A 19059-nucleotide genomic window follows, 5' to 3' on the forward strand; every position below is an offset into this window, starting at 1 on the left:
TTGTTTATTTATCAATATATCCAGTCAGCTAGGTATCTAGATTCTTATATGGCTCTCTTTACTGTAGTACCTCAGTGCCTCATAATCATTAATGAATTTAACCAAAGGCCATTCATATTTCCATCACCAATGTATAATCTGCACAATTCCCTACTCTACAAAACCTTATTTCCCCAAAGTCTTAGGTGTCTCTCTCAAACACTTAGAAAAAAACAGTTTGTAGTGCATGTACTGCTGTAATTACAGCTTTGTGAATAACCAAATTTTTGTTTCAGAGGATGAACTGAGGTGAAGTGGGGAGAGGAAGTTTAGGGCCAACTTGAAACAAAAAAAAATTCATTTTTTTCTGTCAACTGAAAAGCAAACAAAAAAAAATGGTTTCAGCTCAAACAAAACACTTTGTCCAATGTGAAATGAAATGTGTTGTTTTGTTTGTGAGGGGTTTTTTAAAAATATTTTTTACTTAAAAACAAAAATTCATTTTGAAAATGTCAAACAAAACATTTAGATTTTTTTCAGAATTTTTCCTGTTTGGGAGGGTTTTTTTCAGCTGAAGCAATTTGACAAATTAGATACACATTTGCAAAATATTTTGGTTGACCAGAATCTGCATTTTTGGGCTGACAAAAAGTTTAGTCCCAAAAGTTGTGCCCAGCACAGTTGTAATCACAGTTGATATTGTTAGTTTGTGCCACATGTAGTTCTGTGGCTTATTTCCTCAGAGCACGCACTTCAACTCACATGGTTGCCTGTAAAGTCTGAGAGAAGAGAAGTGTTTTTGTAAACAAAGGCAAAAACCTTCAGACATAATAAAGAGTCCATTTATATTAGTATTAGTATTTTTGTTGCAGGAAATGGTGTTGATATAGCTGTAGCTCTTTCACTTCTCAGGCAATCTTTGTATGAAAGATGATATCCAAAATAAAATTGTATGGTTGGTACTGAACAAATGCCTCAACATGGTGATAAAGCATACAGCTTTGCTGAAGATTATATGTTTAAGATAAGGCCTAAAATTAAGACTCCCATTGACTTCAACCTAACCATTTGTTTCAGAGTAACAGCCGTGTTAGTCTGTATCCGCAAAAAGAAGAACAGGAGTACTTGTGGCACCTTAGAGACTAACAAATTTATTAGAGCATAAGCTTTCGTGGACTACAGCCCACTTATGCATCCGAAGAAGTGGGCTGTAGTCCACGAAAGCTTATGCTCTAATAAATTTGTTAGTCTCTAAGGTGCCACAAGTACTCCTGTTCTTCTTCTAACCATTTGTGGCTATTGAAGATCCCTCTTAACATTTGAGTAGTGTTGCTGTGCACAGTAATTCAGTGTTATCGTCATCCTCTAGGTGACAGCTTTTTAGTGGTGGGAGAGTGATCCTTGTATAAACAGCTTGGAAAACACTTTGGGGGCCTTTGGAGTGAAGGATGTATGATATTATTTATTATTATTATATTAAAATGGATGTGGGTGAAGAAAAGGCAGTCTGAGCTTCAAAGATTTATACTGCTGAGAAACTTTTAATTTTGTTTTTGTTTTTCTTTTACTTTTGTTTCAGTTTTGGGCTAGAATACAAGTAACATAAGCTGTAACAAATCATAAGACAAATAAATTAAGGATATTAATGTATATATATAGAAATATGAATGAAACTACTTGCTATTACCATAGAACATAGGAGGGAGGACCCTCCTCAGAGACCAGGACCCCACTATATTAGGTGCTATACAAACAAAGAACAAAAAATATCTCTGCCCCAAAGAGCTTACAATCTAAGGCTACGTCTACACTATGGGGGGGATCGATTTCAGATATGCAAATTCAGCTACGGGAACAGTGTAGCTTAATTCGACGTATCTGATCCGACTTACCCCACTGTGAGGACGGTGGCAAATCCATCGCTGCGGCTCCCCTGCCGACGGTGCTTACTCCTACCTGGGCTGGTGGAGTATGCGCGTAGATTTGGGGATCGATTATCGCGTCCCGACGAGACGTGATAAATCGATCCCCAAGAGATCGATTTCTACCCGTCGATCCAGGCGGGTAGTGAAGACAAGCCCTAAGAATAAGTCAAGAGATGACAGATTGATGCAGATTGATGGGAGTACAAGGAAACAATGAAATAATATGAGTTAGCATGATAGGCAGTGGTATCAAATGCACCAGTAACCTAAACATTATCAAGGTTTTGTTTGTTTGTTTTTATAGGCATTACAGCAAAGGAGAGTTTTTAAGGAGCAATTTGAAGGAGGATAATGAAGTAGCTTTGCAGATGTTTACAGGGAGTTCCTCCCTACCAAGAGGAGCAGCACAGGAAAAAGCACAAAGGTGCTTGTTTGAAAATTTAACAAGTGGGCAAGGGAGACTGCACCAATCAGAGGCAGGAGTTAACATCTTGATAGTAAATGAGAGATAGGGTGGGCATAGACTATGAAAAGTGTTAACAGGGAAGATAAGTAGCTTATGTTTGATGTGTTAGAGATGGGGGAGCCAATGAAAGGATTCACAGAGAGAGGGGTGACATGGTCAAAGTGATGGGCTAGGGATATGATCTTTGCAGCAGCTTTCTGAATGGATATGAGTGGTTCAAGATTGTCAAGGTCAAAGAAAAGTATGTTGCAATAATTGAGATATAAGAACATAAGAATGGCCGTACTGGGTCAGACCAAAGGTCCATCTACCCCAGTATTCTGTCTACCGACAGTGGCCAATGCCAGGTGCCCCAGAGGGAGTGAACCTAACAGGTAATGATCAAGTGATCTCTCTCCTGCCATCCATCTCCACCCTCTGACAAACACAGGCTAGGGACACCATTCCTTACTCAACCTGGCTAATAGCCATTAATGGACTTAACCTCCATGAATTTATCCAGTTCTCTTTTAAACGCTGTTATAGTCCTAGCCTTCACAACCTCCTCAGGCAAGGAGTTCCACAAGTTGACTGTGCGCTGTGTGAAGAACTTCCTTTTATTTGTTTTAAACTTGCTGCCCATTAATTTCATTTGGTGGCCCCTAGTTCTTGTATTACTTTTCCTTATTTACTTTCTCCACATCACTCATGATTTTATATATCTCTATCATATCCCCCCTTAGTCTCCTCTTTTCCAAGCTGAAAAGTCCTAGCCTCTTTAATCTCTCCTCATATGGGACCCTATCCAAACCCCTAATCATTTTAGATGCCGTTCTATGAACCTTTTCTAGTGCCAGTATATCTTTTTTGAGATGAGGAGACCACATCTGTATGCAGTATTCAAGATGTGGGCGTACCATCGATTTATATAAGGGCAATAATATATTCTCCATCTTATTCTCTATCCCCTTTTTAATGATTCCTAACATCCTGTTTGCTTTTTTGACTACCCCTGCACACTGCATGGATGTCTTCAGAGAACTATCCATGATGACGCCAAGATCTTTTTCCTGATTTGTTGTAGCTAAATTAGCCCCCATCATATTGTATGTATAGTTGCGGATATTTTTTCCAGTGTGTATTACTTTACACTTATCCACATTAAATTTCATTTGCCATTTTGTTGCCCAATCACTTAGTTTGGTGAGATCTTTTTGAAGTTCTTCACAGTCTGCTTTGGTCTTAACTATCTTGAGCAGTTTAGTATCATCTGCAAACTTTGCCACCTCACTTTTTACCCCTTTCTCCAGATCATTTATGAATAAGTTGAATAGGATTGGTCTTAGGACTGACCCTTGGGGAACACCACTAGTCACCCCTCTCCATTCTGAGAATTTACCATTTATTCCTACCCTTTGTTCCCTGTCTTTTAACCAGTTCTCAATCCATGAAAGGACCTTCCTTTTTATCCCATGACAACTTAATTTACGTAAGAGCCTTTGGCGAGGGACCTTGTCAAAGGCTTTCTGGAAATCTAAGTACACTATGTCCACTGGATCCCCCTTGTCCACATGTTTGTTGACCCTTTCAAAGAACTCTAATAGATTAATAAGATATGATTTCCCTTTACAGAAACCATGATGACTTTTGCCCAACAATTTATGTTCTTCTATGTGTCTGACAATTTTATTCTTTCTATTGTTTCAACTAATTTGCCCAGTACTGATCTTAGACTTACCAGTCTGTAATTGCCAGGATCACCTCTAGAGCCCTTTTTAAATATTGGCGTTACATTAGCTATCTTCCAGTCATTGGGTACAGAAGCCGATTTAAAGGACAGGTTAAAAACCATAGTTAATAGTTCCGCAACTTCACATTTGAGTTCTTTCAGAACTCTTGGGTGAATGCCATCTGGTCCCGGTGACTTGTTAATGTTAAGTTTATCAATTAATTCCAAAACCTCCTCTAGTGACACTTCAGTCTGTGACAATTCCTCAGATTTGTCACCTACAAAAGCTGGCTCAGGTTTGGGAATCTCCCTAACATCCTCATCCGTGAAGATTGAAGCAAAGAATCCGTTTAGTTTCTCCGCAATGATTTTATCATCTTTAAGTGCTCCTTTTGTATCTCGATCATCCAGGGGCCCTACTGGTTGATTAGCAGACTTCCTGCTTCTGATGTACTTAAAAAACATTTTGTTATTACCTTTTGAGTTTTTGGCTAGCCGTTCTTCAAACTCCTTTTTGGCTTTTCTTATTACATTTTTACACTTAATTTGGCAGTGTTTATGCTCCTTTCTATTTACCTCACTAGGATTTGACTTCCACTTTTTAAAAGATGCCTTTTTATCTCTCACTGCTCCTTTTACATGGTGGTTAAGCCACAGTGGCTCTTTTTTAGTTCTTTTACTGTGTTTCTTAATTTGCGGTAAGTTGGGCCCATTTAAGTTGGGCCTCTATTATGGTGTGTTTAAAAGGCGTCCATGCAGCTTGAAGGGATTTCACTTTAGTCACTGTACCTTGTAATTTCTGTTTAACTAACCCCCTCATTTTTGCATAGTTCCCCTTTTTGAAATTAAATGCCACAGTGTTGGGCTGTTGAGATGTTCTTCCCACCACCGGGATGTTAAATGTTATTATATTATGGTCACTATTTCCAAGTGGTCCTGTTATAGTTACCTCTTGGACCAGCTCCTGCGCTCCACTCAGGACTAAATCTAGCATTGCCTCTCCCCTTGTGGGTTCCTGTACCAGCTACTCCAAGAAGCAGTCATTTAAAGTATTGAGAAATTTTGTCTCTGCATTTCATCCTGAGGTGACATGTTCCCAGTCAATATGGGGATAATTGAAATCCCCCACTATTATTGAGTTCTTTATTTTGATAGCCTCTCTAATCTCCCTTAGCATTTCATCGTCACCATCATTGTCCTGGTCAGGTGCAAGACAATGACAGCCTGGAGGAGTTTTAGCTGTGTGATTAGATATGAAAGGCCACATCTTAGACATGTTCTGCAGGAAAAAAAAATGTAAGATTTAGGCAAAGCCTGGGTTTGAGGATCTGTTGAGAGGTCAGAGTTGAAGATGATGCCTAGATTACAGGCCTGTGGTGGTCACAGTGGCTGAGAAAGGAGTTGGGGAAGAGCTTGGGAGGAAAGTTTAAGAGCTCTGTTTTAGCCATGTTGAGTTGACAGCTAGATCCATGAGGAGATGTCAAAAAGTTTGGCTAAGATCCTGGTTTGGATGGAAAGACAGGTCTGGAGTAGAGAGGCAGATCTTTGAGTCAACAGCATAGAAGATGGTAGTTGAATTTATGTTTGCAGATGAGATTACTCATAAGTAAGATTTAGAAGGAGAAGAAAAGAGGACCAAGGATAGAACCCTGTGAACCGTCACAGAAAGTTGGAGGGCAGATGAAGAAGATCCTCCAAGGGGACCTGCTGAAGAAGGGATTAGAGAGGTTGGAGAAGAATGAGGAGAGGACAGAGCCATGGAAGTCAAGGGAGCACAAGATTTCAAAAAGAACATGATTAACGGTGTCAAAGGCAGCTGACAGAGCAAATTACTGGTTCTGAACTTTCATAGAATCTCAGGGTTGGAAGGGACCACAGGAGGTCATCTAATCCAACCCCCTGCTCAAAGCAGGACCAATCCCCAACTAAATCATCCCAGCCAGGGCTCTGTCAAGCCTGACCTTAAAAACCTCTAAGGAAGGAGATTCCACCACCTCCCTAGGTAACCCATTCCAGTGCTTCACCACCCTCCCAGTGAAAAAGTTTTTCCTAATATCCAACCTAAACCTCCCCCACTGCAACTTGAGACCATTACTCCTTGTTCTATCATCTGGTACCACTGAGAACAGTCTAGATCCATCCTCTTTGGAACCCCCTTTCAGGTAGTTGAAAACAGCTATCAAATCCCCCCTCATTCTTCTCTTCTGCAGACTAAACAATCCCAGTTCCCTCAGCCTCTCCTCATAAGTCATGTGCTCCAACCCCTTAATCATTTTTGTTGCCCTCCTTTTTGGTTAGGAAGAGGCCTTTGGAGACTTTGACAAGAGCAGTTTCAGTTGAGTGCAATGGGTGAAAGCATGATTGGAGAGGGGTTTAGGATGGAATTGGAGGAGAGGAACTCCAGACAGTAATGGTAGATATTGAAGGTAACATATATATATGAATGACTGATGCCTTTCAAAGCACTCGTTTAAAATGTTCATTCAGTTGAGTTCTTTAAAGAAACTAAAAATGCATTAGGAAAACTTACTGATATTTTACTGTCCTCTTAGATATCCCAGGAAGGGAGCTGTACCAATTTATAATAGCTGAGGATCTGGCCCACTGTACAATGTCTGTATTGCAGCAATTGGTTTCCTAGTTTGTTAAGCAGGAATGAGAGCCATTTAGGATATGTTTACTCTACACGCCACTGGTGGCAGAGTGTAAGGTCTAGGTGAAAAGCAGGCTGCATTCACACTTTGGAGTGTAGCTACATGTGTCAGTGAAAGGCTCTGGCAAAGGGCTGGCAGTCTGGAAGGGCTTCAGCATCTCCCTGCCAGAGCCTTTCTCTGCTGCAGGGAAAGACTCGAGCAACGGGGAGTTGGCAGAGCCTTTTCCCTCTGTCTCCCCTGTTCCAGAGCCTTTCCCCGCTGGGGGGAGTCTTTTCCTGCAGTGGGAAAAGGCACCAGCACCGGGAGGCAGCACAGCACCACACAGCTAAACCACAGCTGCCTCCCTATCTACACTAAAAATAGCAGTGTAGATAGGGAGGCACAGCTTGGGGTGAGTAGAGTGTGAATGGTATTTACTCACCTATATACTCACTCCCTTCAGGTGTGTCCTTACTCTACTTGCCTAAGCTGTGCCTCGTTGCTTACGCTGCTGTTTATACCCATGCTGAGAGCAGGTATGTACTTAACATGCCTCCAAAACAAGCATGCAGTGTAGGTGTACCGTCAAACTGTCTATTGCATGTAAATTGCCACCCGGGTATCTCTCATGAGAAATAAGGGGTCCCATGAGAATTGCGGGAATGTGCCTTGAAAGAAGGAGGGGGAAACTATACAGTAAAAAGAAACAACTTGGTTAAATAGGCAATTTTCTCCTGTTCCCCTGTTCCTGCTCTGTGTTTATATAGAAATTCCTGTTAACATCCATCACAGGCAGACTAGGCCCTATCTTAGTGAGGGAATAGTAAAAATGGCCAGAGAAAATTAAATTTACAACCAGTTTCTAGTTTTTAATCTCCTTTCAGATGAAAAATAGCAAGCTCCCCCATCCCACACACAATGTCAGAGAAAATGGGTTTCTATGTGGTGGCTATGAAGAATTTGGAAAGTATTCAATTATCCAGCCTGGAGGAGCCCTTTTAATGCGGCTTCACCATTCCTTGGGCTGGAATCCATTGTGGAAAAGGACTGGAAAAGTTAATATGAATGAAACCCAGAGGACTCAAGCCAAGAGGGTTCTAGAGAAATTACTTTCTAACTCTGTAGACTTTAATAGAGAATATAGGATTTGGGGGCTATCCATAAGAATTCTATAGCAGGTACAAAATTAAGTATTAAATTCAATAGCTTTTGATGGTCCAAAAATCTATAGAAAAGTTATTTTCTATGAAATTCTATAGGACTTCTGGGTAAAGGATGAGGACTCCATACCCTGAACACTCTCAATACATGGCTCTGGCCATTGGTTTCAAGTTAATGTACTTCCACCCACCATGCTCCTGGCCTGCTCTCAAACTCTTCTGCACTAGCCTATACACAAAACTCTTCATTTTTGGTTTTTACCAAATTTCCCAGAAAAATTTCCAGGTTTTGAAAAAACAGTCAGGTTTTACCCACTTTTTTAACCCAAATTTTGAAAATGCTTGCACTCTCCTGACCTGGTCCCTCCTCAGGTAATTTCCATTGGCAGCTGCTGCTGCATCGTGGCGGAACAGGATGGGCAAGGAGTTGGGGTCTGGCAGCAGAGACCACCTGACCACTGCAGTGACAAGCCTGCAAAGAACGGAAGGCCCACATTACCCCAACTCCGCCATCATCTTCCGTGCATACGAGGTAGCCCTCACCACTCTGGCTGCTGGCTCTTCATTTTAGTTTTTACTGATTCATAGGAAACTTTAAACAAAATAAAAACCAAAAACAAAGGGCCAGCTGCACCATACATGGGTGTGTGCCTGTTCTGCAGCAGTCTAATTCCCATGCAGTTTAAGATTGTGTTATACTGAAGTACCTTCTACAACTGTTACATTGCAGGTGAATTGCATCCCATGTGAGAAATATTTTGAACACTTATAAAATGATTGAGGGATTATAAGATTTTTTTCCTGGTTAGATAATACATATATCAAATGCCAAATAGGATTATAAACATTGCGATCGCCCCAAAGATGTTTTATAATAAAGGTGAACTATTGAGGATTTATGTGGATTACACTGTAGTTTAAATTTGGGGAACAAGATCAATTTGTGCCTTCAACCCAGGGCCAGAGGGAGGGGCACACCTGCTCCAGAGACGCCCCGTTTATAAAGGCTCCCTGGGTTTTCATCCAATTTGCCCATGCCTAAGGCCAGCCGTGTGTGAGAGGTAGGTAAGTATTATCATCCCTATTTTACAGATATGGAAATGGAGGCACAGAAAGTTAGGGCCTAAATATTCATACGTGTGCACATAGCAAAATCCATATTGAGGCATCTGTTACTTTCAGAGATGCTGAGCTGGATTTAGGTGCCTACGGGCTTGTCTTCACGATGGGGGCAAGTTGACCTAAGTTACAGTACTCCAGTTATGTGAATAACATAGCTGGAGTCGACGTAGCTTAGGTCAATTTACCACGGTGTCTTCACTGCGCTGCGTCAACGGGAGACGCGCTCCGGTCGAATTCCCTTACTCTTCTCGGGGAGCTGGAGTACTGGAGTTGACTGGAGAGCGCTCTGCCATTGAGTTAGCGGGTCTTCACTAGACCTGCTAAATCGATCCCTGCTGCATCGATCACCCCATAGTGAAGACCAGCCCTAACTGGAGGCAGTGTGAAGCTGGGATTAATCCCTGGTTCTTAATCACTGGCTTCCCCTGAAGACACAAGCAAGGGAAACTCTTTCTGGTTCCAACCCAACTCTGCTATCCCAGCAAACCTCATTTCCTATATCTTTTTTTAAAGAACATAGGATTAGCTTTTCTAACCTTTTTGATTAACTGAGAGCCTTGAGTGCCCAAGTTATTGTTATCCTTTGTGGTACAACACCTTTTCCACCACTACTGTTTTTTCCCTTATAATAGGTTGTTCAGACCTGTGCACAGCAAATATTCCAAATTTAGCTTCATCAGTCATTTATATAATTCTGGAGTAATTTGTTAATGAGGCATAATGGATGTGCAATTTTTGTGCTATTACCAACAGATGCCACACTCAGAGCTGTAGTAGTTTGAAATTATTCAGATGTTCTGAGGAAAAAATGTTGACTTTCTAGAGGCATAGTATTGTGTCTAGGGCTTTTAGACAGTTATCACTCCGGTACAGAAAGGAAAACTTTTTTTTGAAATGGACCCAGAAACTATGAAACACAGGCACCATAATATAGTCAAACGTGGATGCTCTATTTTATGCCAGACTCTCAATAATCTTCCCTCTTCCATGCTTGAGGTTGGAGAGATGAAATGAGGAGAGGCACAAGCTGTTCTAGACATAGAGGCAAATGCCCACCTTGCCAGGTTTTGATGGTTCAAAAAATCTACAGAAAAATTTCCATTTGCTATAACATTCTGTTGGACTTTTCTGTAAATGGTTGGGACTGCAAACCCTGCACACACTCCCAGCAGATGGGTATGACCATTGCATTCAAGTTACTGTGCACCCAGCCACTGTGCCTGGCCTGCCCTCAAACTTCCTTCTTTACTGGCCTATACAGACCAATGCCTAAGCAGCCGACTAGGTCATAGAGACCTCAGTCAGACCCTACCTAACCCACCAACCACACTGGAACCTGCCTCATTTGCAAGAATTGTAACTTAAACACCAAAAACCAGATGTGGTGGGTTGGACAGCATGTGATCTTCCCACACCCTACAGTGTAGGAAGCAAACAGGGTGGGAGATGGGGGAAAGAGGTGAGATTAGAAGCTGTTCCCACATGCTGATGGCAAAGATGGGTGGAAGGAAGGAAGGTATAGGAGGCATGTAGAATGCTGTCACAGCTGCTCCCTGTTGAGCTCCCTTGCCCCCTCCCTCACTCCCTCCCATCCTTCCCCCCCCCAAAGGGTGTTTCCAGTGCTCCAAGCTCTATCAAAGCCCTTCCCCCGTGAGCAGGGTAAGCGTTTAGTGACCCAGAGACAATGCTACAAACTAGTCTAACTGCCATTAAAACTGTATGTTATCAGCTGGTCACTTACTCCCACCTCGTTGCTTCAGTTTGCTTGATTCTCAGTTATTCATATCTTTTGTAGGAGACTTTTGGATACTGAAGATGAACTTTCTGACATCCAATCCGATTCAGTCCCACTGGAAGTACGGGACTGGCTGGCTTCTACCTTCACGAGGAAAATGGGGATGACGAAAAGGAGACCCGAAGAAAAGCCAAAATTTCGAAGCATCGTACATGCTGTACAGGCTGGGATATTTGTAGAAAGGTGATTGTGGATTTTAGTGTGATAGCAGATAACATGTTTAACCACAATGGTGCTATCGAACAAGTGGGGCCAGAATGCGTACCAAAATTGGAGATGAGCCTGAACCAAATATCTGGGAAAGTTCAGAGCTACAGCTGAATGCCATCCTCGCCCCATCTCTCTAATGGTCTGTCCTGAGTTCTAAATGAAACCCCTAGATACCAATCCTCTTGAACTTTGGAAAGTTCTGGACCCAAACTCCATGGCTTAGACCTATCTACACCAAAATGTGCCAAAGACTCAACATTTACTTTTTTATTTATGATTTTGTATTGTTTTTTTCAAATACAACAAATATACCAAAATACCAGATTGATCAGAATACCCAAAGTAAATAAAGAAGGTTAGGAAAAAGGGAGGGGAGGGGACGGGAAGTGACATAACTATCTTCAGGGTCTACATTAATCATAGATCTCTAAAAGTCAGCCCAAATTGCTTTGAATTTTTCCGGCTTTCCCTTTCTGCGAAATGCCAGTTGTTCATTCGCTGCAACATCAGCCATATCCCTGAGCTAGGCATCAATATTTGGTGGGGATCAACTTTTCCATTTTTGCAGGATTCATTTTTTTGCAGCCAAAGCTGCACCCTGGAACCACGCTGCCTTGTTACCAGGTAATTTCCAGGTATCAGGAATATATCCAAGAGTGAAATTTCAATGAAACTCCAACTTAGCATCCAATATGAAATTGGTCCTTTGACACCCCCCACCCCCATCAGAAATTCTTGATACAGAAGGGCTGCCAAAATATATGAGCTAAAGTAGCACAAAGGGAGTTACATTTCCAACAGCATTTATGAGGACCATTACTTATGTGTGGACCAGAATATTTGCAAAAGTGTCTTTTGGTGAATAAGCCATAGTCTCAGGTCTATAGTTGCTTTTTTTACATTATATAAATTGTATTCCAGAGATAGTTGTGTATCCAAATCTCTATTCCAGACAACTTAAATGATCTATCTTTGGCAACTCCACATTTACTTAAGTAATAAAACAGTTAATTTAGTTATATTTGATACTCATCGTTTCATACTAAAATTTATTGAGCAGCACCGTCTTACACCAGCTGAGGATCTGTGCCTGAATATTTTAATACCTGAGGCCCACATGTAGGCCATCCTTTTGTTAGGAGACAAAGCAGGTGAATCTGTGGTAATGGTACTGATGACAATACTAAACTAAAATAGCATATTTTCTTTATTCACATTAAGTGATATGAATAGCTACAACAATTACTTAGAGGAGCAAAAAGTATTCCTAGCAATGTATTATTAGACCAGAAAGTCACACTTTGTAGTACACAGGATCCTTCTTCAAAGCCCATGAAGCTCATAGAAAGACTCCAACTGAGTTGAATGGGTTTTGGATTAGGCCCTTAATTCAGAAATTATAAAAGAGAAACTGAAAAAAGAAATGTTTTAAAATGGCATAAGTACCACCTAATAAATAATGCATTTGTTCTTTTAGGATGTACCGAAGGACCTCTAACATGGTTGGTTTGGCATACCCAGCAGAAGTGATAGTAACATTTAAGGTGAAATCAGTTCAATCATTGTGTAATTTCAATATATTTGTATGTGTGCTAATTATTTTTGTAGGATGAAATTAGGGTGCTTTTTCTGAAAGTATTATGGCCCTATATGGTACTGTAGAAATGAATATGCATAAGAGATAAAAGCCATATTGAAAAATTCAAAAATAGCATATGATTATATTTATTATACCTCAATTTCATTATGATTTCATTTAGATATCATTAGAGCAAGAGGATAAATTTGAGTAGAAAATTGCTTTATAAAATTTACCTGTCATGATTTTATTAGCGCCAAATTATAATAGAAATCCAGTGTCTCAGAGAGCAGCGTGTCTTTCCTCTTTTGGGATGGGGGGGAAGAGTAATCATGTTGTATATAGCTACAACATACAATCGACAATAGTATTTCTTAAGCAAGAAGGTAGTATGTAACCTGTTTCCATAAAAGACAAATGTTATAGTGTTTACCATGATTTTCTTAAAGTATTTATGACATAGTCTATGCAAAATAGCACACAAGTAGTTCCACTGAACTCTGTGTGGAACAATTTATGTGTGTAAAGCTATTTGTGTGTTTGAAAGATCAGGGCCTTAGATTGTGAGCATACAAAACAGCTAGCAGTTTATCCTACAATTATTTAACTCAGGATACAAGTTTTTTTTCTAATAATTTTCCTAACTAGGTTTATTATTAGTATTAGAATAACCATTAATATGAATAACATGAAGTAAAAGGAACCTGTTTTGGGGAAATAGATATTGTTTTAAACTTTTCCATGTATTAGCTGGGACCTATTTAAACATATGAAAGTGTTATTTTTTTTTAATCTGCAGGATGTTGATAAATGGTCATTTGATGTGTTTGCCCTAAATGAAGCAAGTGGAGAGCACAGTCTGAAATTCATGATGTATGAGCTGTTCACCAGATATGACCTTATAAGCCGTTTCAAGGTCAGAAGCATCACACAAAATTCAAATATAAAAATAAGACTAAAATATTAAAAAATGGGTTTATGTTTAAAATTATATTTTATTGAATAAATGAAGTACAGAATTGCAAAGTTTAAAAGACATCACATACAGGACATCAGACTATATTCATTGTAATAACAATAAATTTCCACCTAATGTTGTCTACAGTCATTCTGCTGCTGTTGAGATCCTGACAAAGATTAAAAGCTAAGCAGGCCTTCAGCTTTTTGGATGGGAGGTCCCCAGTGCACAGCAGAGTAATGCAAAAAGTGCACAGGTAGCTTGCTTCCTTATGAGTTAGTACCGAGCCCATGTCCCAGACTTGGGAAGGAGACACTGTGCTGGTAGACACACAAACTTTGGTCCTGAGCACTTGAGATAGCTTAGATCACAATCTGTGGACCTAAATCCTCACTAGGATTTCAGCTGAGTACTATATTTTTCACTTCCTCTTCCTGTTCTAAATTGTTTTAATGGCATAGTGTTAAACACCTGCCACGTGCCACCCTAGAGGAGGCTACATTACAGTGCTATCTGAGGGATATTGTATGACTTAACTATTTCATATTTGTAAAGCACTTTGAGATGCTCACCTAGAGAGTGCTATCAAAGTGCGCAATACTTTATTATTTATCATTTTTATGATATTGAACTCAAGTTTCACTGTCATTGTGGAAACCCAGTTTTCAGTTTATCACACAAAATCGCTAGGAGTCTTGTCTTAGGAAAAACTTATTATTTAACTGCCTAAAAAAATATAGAGCTAGATTGTGCATGTACTTCACAGTCCTTCCTTGTGCACAGTGTGAGGCCCACATTGAGGGAGCGTGAGGCTATTGAAGTCAGGGAACACCATTTGTAACCCTGACCTCCTGGTTAGGTGATTGGGGCCAGGATATAAAGATCAATCTTCTATTAGTAATCCTATGTGTCATACCTTTGTTACATGAATGCCTCTTGAGTTCCTAGGCATTCACGGGGAGTGCTCCCCTACTGCACCTTTTTGGGTACAGGCCATTCCCCCTTATATGCTAGTCCCACATTGCACGTAGTGTAAGCAAGGGAATGTGTCTCCTAAGGGGAACAGGAGCAGAGCAGTCTGTGAATTCCTCCAGTGCAGATTAGGTTCTAGTCCTTTACATTTTAGTAATTTGTCCCATCACCTTGATATTTGTGAACTGGTGTATCAGAGTTGCACTGTGTGTTAATTTATGTTTTATTTATTACACCATTGACTTTGTAACTGTTGCAAGAGAAACATAGCTTATTATTCTAATGTTTGCTTCTCACAGATCCCTGTGCCCAGTCTTATTTCATTTGCAGAAGCTTTGGAGGTTGGTTACAGCAAGTACAAAAATCCATACCACAATCTGATCCATGCAGCTGATGTTACTCAAACCGTGCATTACATAATGCTTCATACTGGTATCATGGTAAGAAGTACTACAGAACTCAGTCACTTTAGTTTCTCAAACTCACCGTTATATAGGTATCTACATGGGTATCTATATGCAGGCTTACTGGTGCTACAGATGTCAATAATTTTAAAGGGGGCTTTATCTAGAGATGGGCCCAAACTCGGGAACTGGCTCTGAACCGCATGTCTCTATAGAGGTTGCATGAAAATCACAGCTATAATCACAACCAAAATTGGGGACACTCAATCTAAATGAGAGCTTTCTCAAATTTCCTATACTTAGATTTGGTGTGTGATCCATTCTGCAGACAGATTTGAGCTGCATACTGTGATACAAATCTCAATCAGGATCTGGGGTTCTGGGTGTGGGGCCGTTTCTAGCCATGGGGGATTCTCTCCCCAGGGAACAATAGTGTAGTTTAGAAGTAGACATTGAACATGTGGATGAGGCAGCCTATTCATTTTCCTTTCTTCTTAGAACTCAGCGAAGGAAAATGAGTTATAATATGTGGATGATTCTCCCTACATAAGCAAAAAGGCTTTAGAGAGAGTCTTCTCTTAATTTTCCCTTGATCATCCCTGGAAGTGATTAGAGTGTCCTAGTGACCTAGAGGGGTATACATCCACAAGGATGGGCAAGTGTTGTTTCCATTACCAGCCCCTTACCCTGAAGGTTTTGCAGCTTTAATCTCTGCTGAGGGCTCTGCAGGTAAGGGACTGCACTGAACCAGTGCATCCCTTGTTACCCGCACAAAATTCTCTACTACTCACACACTCTAGGGTCACACACCTTTACCAAGTGTAGCGAAGTGGTCACCCGCTCCTGCCTTAAAAGGCTTAAAACAGCCCGGGGAGAGGGCTGTGGCAGGGAAGGAAAAGCAGGGCTGATAGGGGAAAGCAGCCTCAGCTTGGGGCCATGCCCCAATCAGGCCGAGGCTGGCTTAATCAGGGCCCAACTGGCCTTTATAAGAGGGCTGGGGCCAGAAGCCAGAGAGAGACTCTCTCTAGCTTCGAGAGGGAGGGACCTGGCTGCAGGGAGCTGAGAGAAGGTACCTGGAGTGGAGCAGGGCTGGGGGAAGGTCAAGGGAGCTGGGGAACTCTGGCCTGGAAACCCCCAAGGCTGTGGCCTAATGGAAGGCCAATTAGGTAGTGGGGTTGCAGGGGGCAACCCACAAATAGGCAGAGGCAGCAGGTCCAAAACCCCCTTGCCTATGATGAGTGGCTTTTACACTGCAGTCTGCCCCAGTGAGCGGGGGCTAGATGGTGACTGTCAGTAGCCCATGACTGAGGAGAGGTGAGGATAGAGGGTTGGGGTTCCCTTGGATGGGGAGACCCTGAGACTGTGGGGGTACTGCCAGGGGGCAGCACCCCAGCCTGAAAGGGGCACCGGGGTCCAGGAGGGACTCGGGCCCAGCGGCAAGCGGGACACTGGCCTGCAGAGGGCGTGCCGGAGGCTGGAAGAGCTAATTCTCTGGAGGACCAGCAGGAGGCGCCGCAGGGGTGAGTCCCGTCCCATTACACCAAGTTCCTAGGGTTCAAGGCATAACCCTCTTAAATTAGGCACCCACCCTTACCCCGTTCCTAGGGCTCAGGCATATCCCTGTCAATTTAAGTACCCACCCTTACTCAATTCCTAGGCTCAGGGCATAATTTTGTGCAGGTTTGCAGGACCTTTTACCAATGAAAGAGTTTACACAGTAATATCCTTATCCTTATCCTCTATCTATTAACAATCATCAAAACCAGCCCACACTACACATACAGTGCTCACCACTCCCAGTCCCAATAAAACAGATGAACTTTTCTTGATGGTCAGTCAGGATCAGGTCCAACTGGGGGACTCCAGTTTCTGCACAGTGTCATTGGCAGAGTTCTGAGGTCTGGCAGCTCTGATAGGGTTGTGTCCTGGAGTTGGTTCCCAAATAACTTCCTTTTGGACCCCAGTTTATATAGTGAAACATGAGTCCTGCTTAACTGTACCTTAACCAATCATTATACTAAAATTTTACTAACCAATCCTAACATACGGTAACAAAATTCTCCAACCAATCCTACCCCACCACCGTAATTGATTTACACCTAGCAAAATTAATTATGTAACAGACAGAAACAATCCAAGAATGAGACAGAGATGATACAGTCAAACAATAGAGAAGCGGGGACCATAAAGACAAAGCAATAAAGAAATGGGGATTTCACAACCACAACTTTTGATAACTGGTTTCTTGCCAGACAGAATGCTATCAAACTAAGTTTTCTTTAACCAGCTTAAGATCTGTTTCTTTATCTGGTGATGGTGGGTACTATTAGGATGGATCTCCTTCTCAACAGCCTGATATTACAATGTTTTAATGTAATTTAGATGGAATGTGAGGATGTTACTTCCTGCTTCTCATCTAATGGCTGCTGCTCTCCTAATATGGCTGCAGACAAAGGACTTAGGCTTTAGGCCTTACAATATGGCTACAGGAAAAGGCCTTATCCTTACACCCTTGAACACCCTGAGCTCACTTGCTCCTCATAGAGCCTGTGGCAGCCAGGAGATTGCTTTGTACTGCTACAATGTTGTATATAGCTACAATGTCCCAATCCTTCCGTTTGTCTTGCCTTTGGCAGCTGAAGCAGGTACATACATGCATACATACACACTAACTTGCAATGTTTATACTATTGCCCTTTGACATGGCTTCAGTAAGGAATCTCCACACTATAAATTTGGCTAGTTAGACACTTGTTAGTCCTGACTCAGAATTCATGTTTCATCTGTCAATTACCTTTTGGGACGCTGTTTAGTCCTGAGTGTGAACATTGTGTTTTAAAAGACAGAGAACGAGGACGGAAGTGGTAATAATATATTGTATGACTTCTGTTTGTAAGACAGTAGAGTACAAAGCACTTGTGAAAATGGCAAGTTTACAGTTGGCTCTACGGGTTTTCAAGTTATGCCCTGATATACACATTGTACACAGTTTAAATCACTGGGGTTACCTGTAATATAGGTGCCTGATATTTCCTCATTGATTGGCAATGGGAAAAGGATCGAGCCCAATGACAATGTAGAATTTGGTCTTAGTATTCTAGGCAATTTTGATTTCCTTTCTAGAAAAGTGTCTAAAGTATCAGGCATTTAATTTTAATACTGTAAATGTTAACTATAGTGCTTCTTACAAAGTGAGGGTCAAATTCTGCAGTCTTTTCTTAGACACAATTCCCACTGGTGTCACTGGGAGCAATGACTTCAAGTCTCACCCTGAGTGATTAGTTAATACATGCCTGTAAAGACCCTAGCAAACTATTACCACTATATAAATATGAAGACTAGAAGAAGAAAGCCCTAATACTGAAATTTGACTTCAGCCTACAGAGTTCAATGATACCCAGAGTATATCTCTGAACGCTGGATGGAGGAATACATTGCACATTAGAATCCTTGCTATTGGGTATTTGCATATCAGTACCCAGAATGCACTTGGGTGTATTGAGTTCTGTCCCACACTCCTAGGCTTCATAGCTATTCCTTGTCCTGTGTAACACCATAATAATTTGCACTGCCTATACAAATGGCTCTTAATCAATTAAGGCCTGTTTTAGATGGCCACAGTTGAAAATATTTATTATAACTGTTCCTGGATAACTTGTCACTGTTAATGGGACAGCAGAAAGCCAACAGTGTTATCAAAGCGATGCAGCCTACTAGGCAAAATAATATTTTCTGAGTGTCAGTGCTTGAAAAGGGCCATATTGATGCCATTGCCTTGCCACGTATTAATGTCACGTAATAAAGGCTGAGTTAGGAGATGGTCCCATGGTTAGAACTGTAGCCTGGGACTCAGCATACCCAGTTTCAGTTCCTGGCTCCACTATACACTTCCTGTCAGCCCTTGCACCAGTCACTTTGTCCTTCTGTGGCTCAGTTTCCCCTCTGTAAAATGGAGATAATAGTACTTCCCTTCCTCACAGGGGTATCTGGAGGATAAATACATTTAAAAGAATGTGAGGTGATGGGGGCCATATAAATACCTCACATAGCTAGATCGTACCACCCTCACTTAGGGGAGCTTGACAGTACAATGCACAAATGTTATGGTTGTCTTCTCCTGCTTCTGTCACTTAATTAACTTGCAGCCT

At 41.4% G+C, this 19059-nt stretch overlaps 1 protein-coding gene across 5 annotated transcripts in view; it reads left to right on the forward strand.

Annotated features, from left to right (window-relative positions):
• Window positions 1-19059, forward strand: part of PDE1A (phosphodiesterase 1A) — a 267331-nt gene that overhangs the window by 187869 nt on the left and 60403 nt on the right. For all 5 annotated transcript variants that reach the window (XM_054044523.1, XM_054044527.1, XM_054044525.1 and 2 more), the window contains exons 3-6: window positions 10789-10971; window positions 12476-12542; window positions 13377-13493; window positions 14807-14947. In XM_054044523.1, the coding sequence (XP_053900498.1) occupies window positions 10789-10971; window positions 12476-12542; window positions 13377-13493; window positions 14807-14947 (508 nt within the window). The remainder of the gene's footprint in view (window positions 1-10788; window positions 10972-12475; window positions 12543-13376; window positions 13494-14806; window positions 14948-19059) is intronic.

The sequence above is a fragment of the Malaclemys terrapin genome, chromosome 11 (assembly GCF_027887155.1).
Source record: "Malaclemys terrapin pileata isolate rMalTer1 chromosome 11, rMalTer1.hap1, whole genome shotgun sequence".
In the NCBI taxonomy this organism is placed as follows: Eukaryota; Metazoa; Chordata; order Testudines; family Emydidae; genus Malaclemys; species Malaclemys terrapin.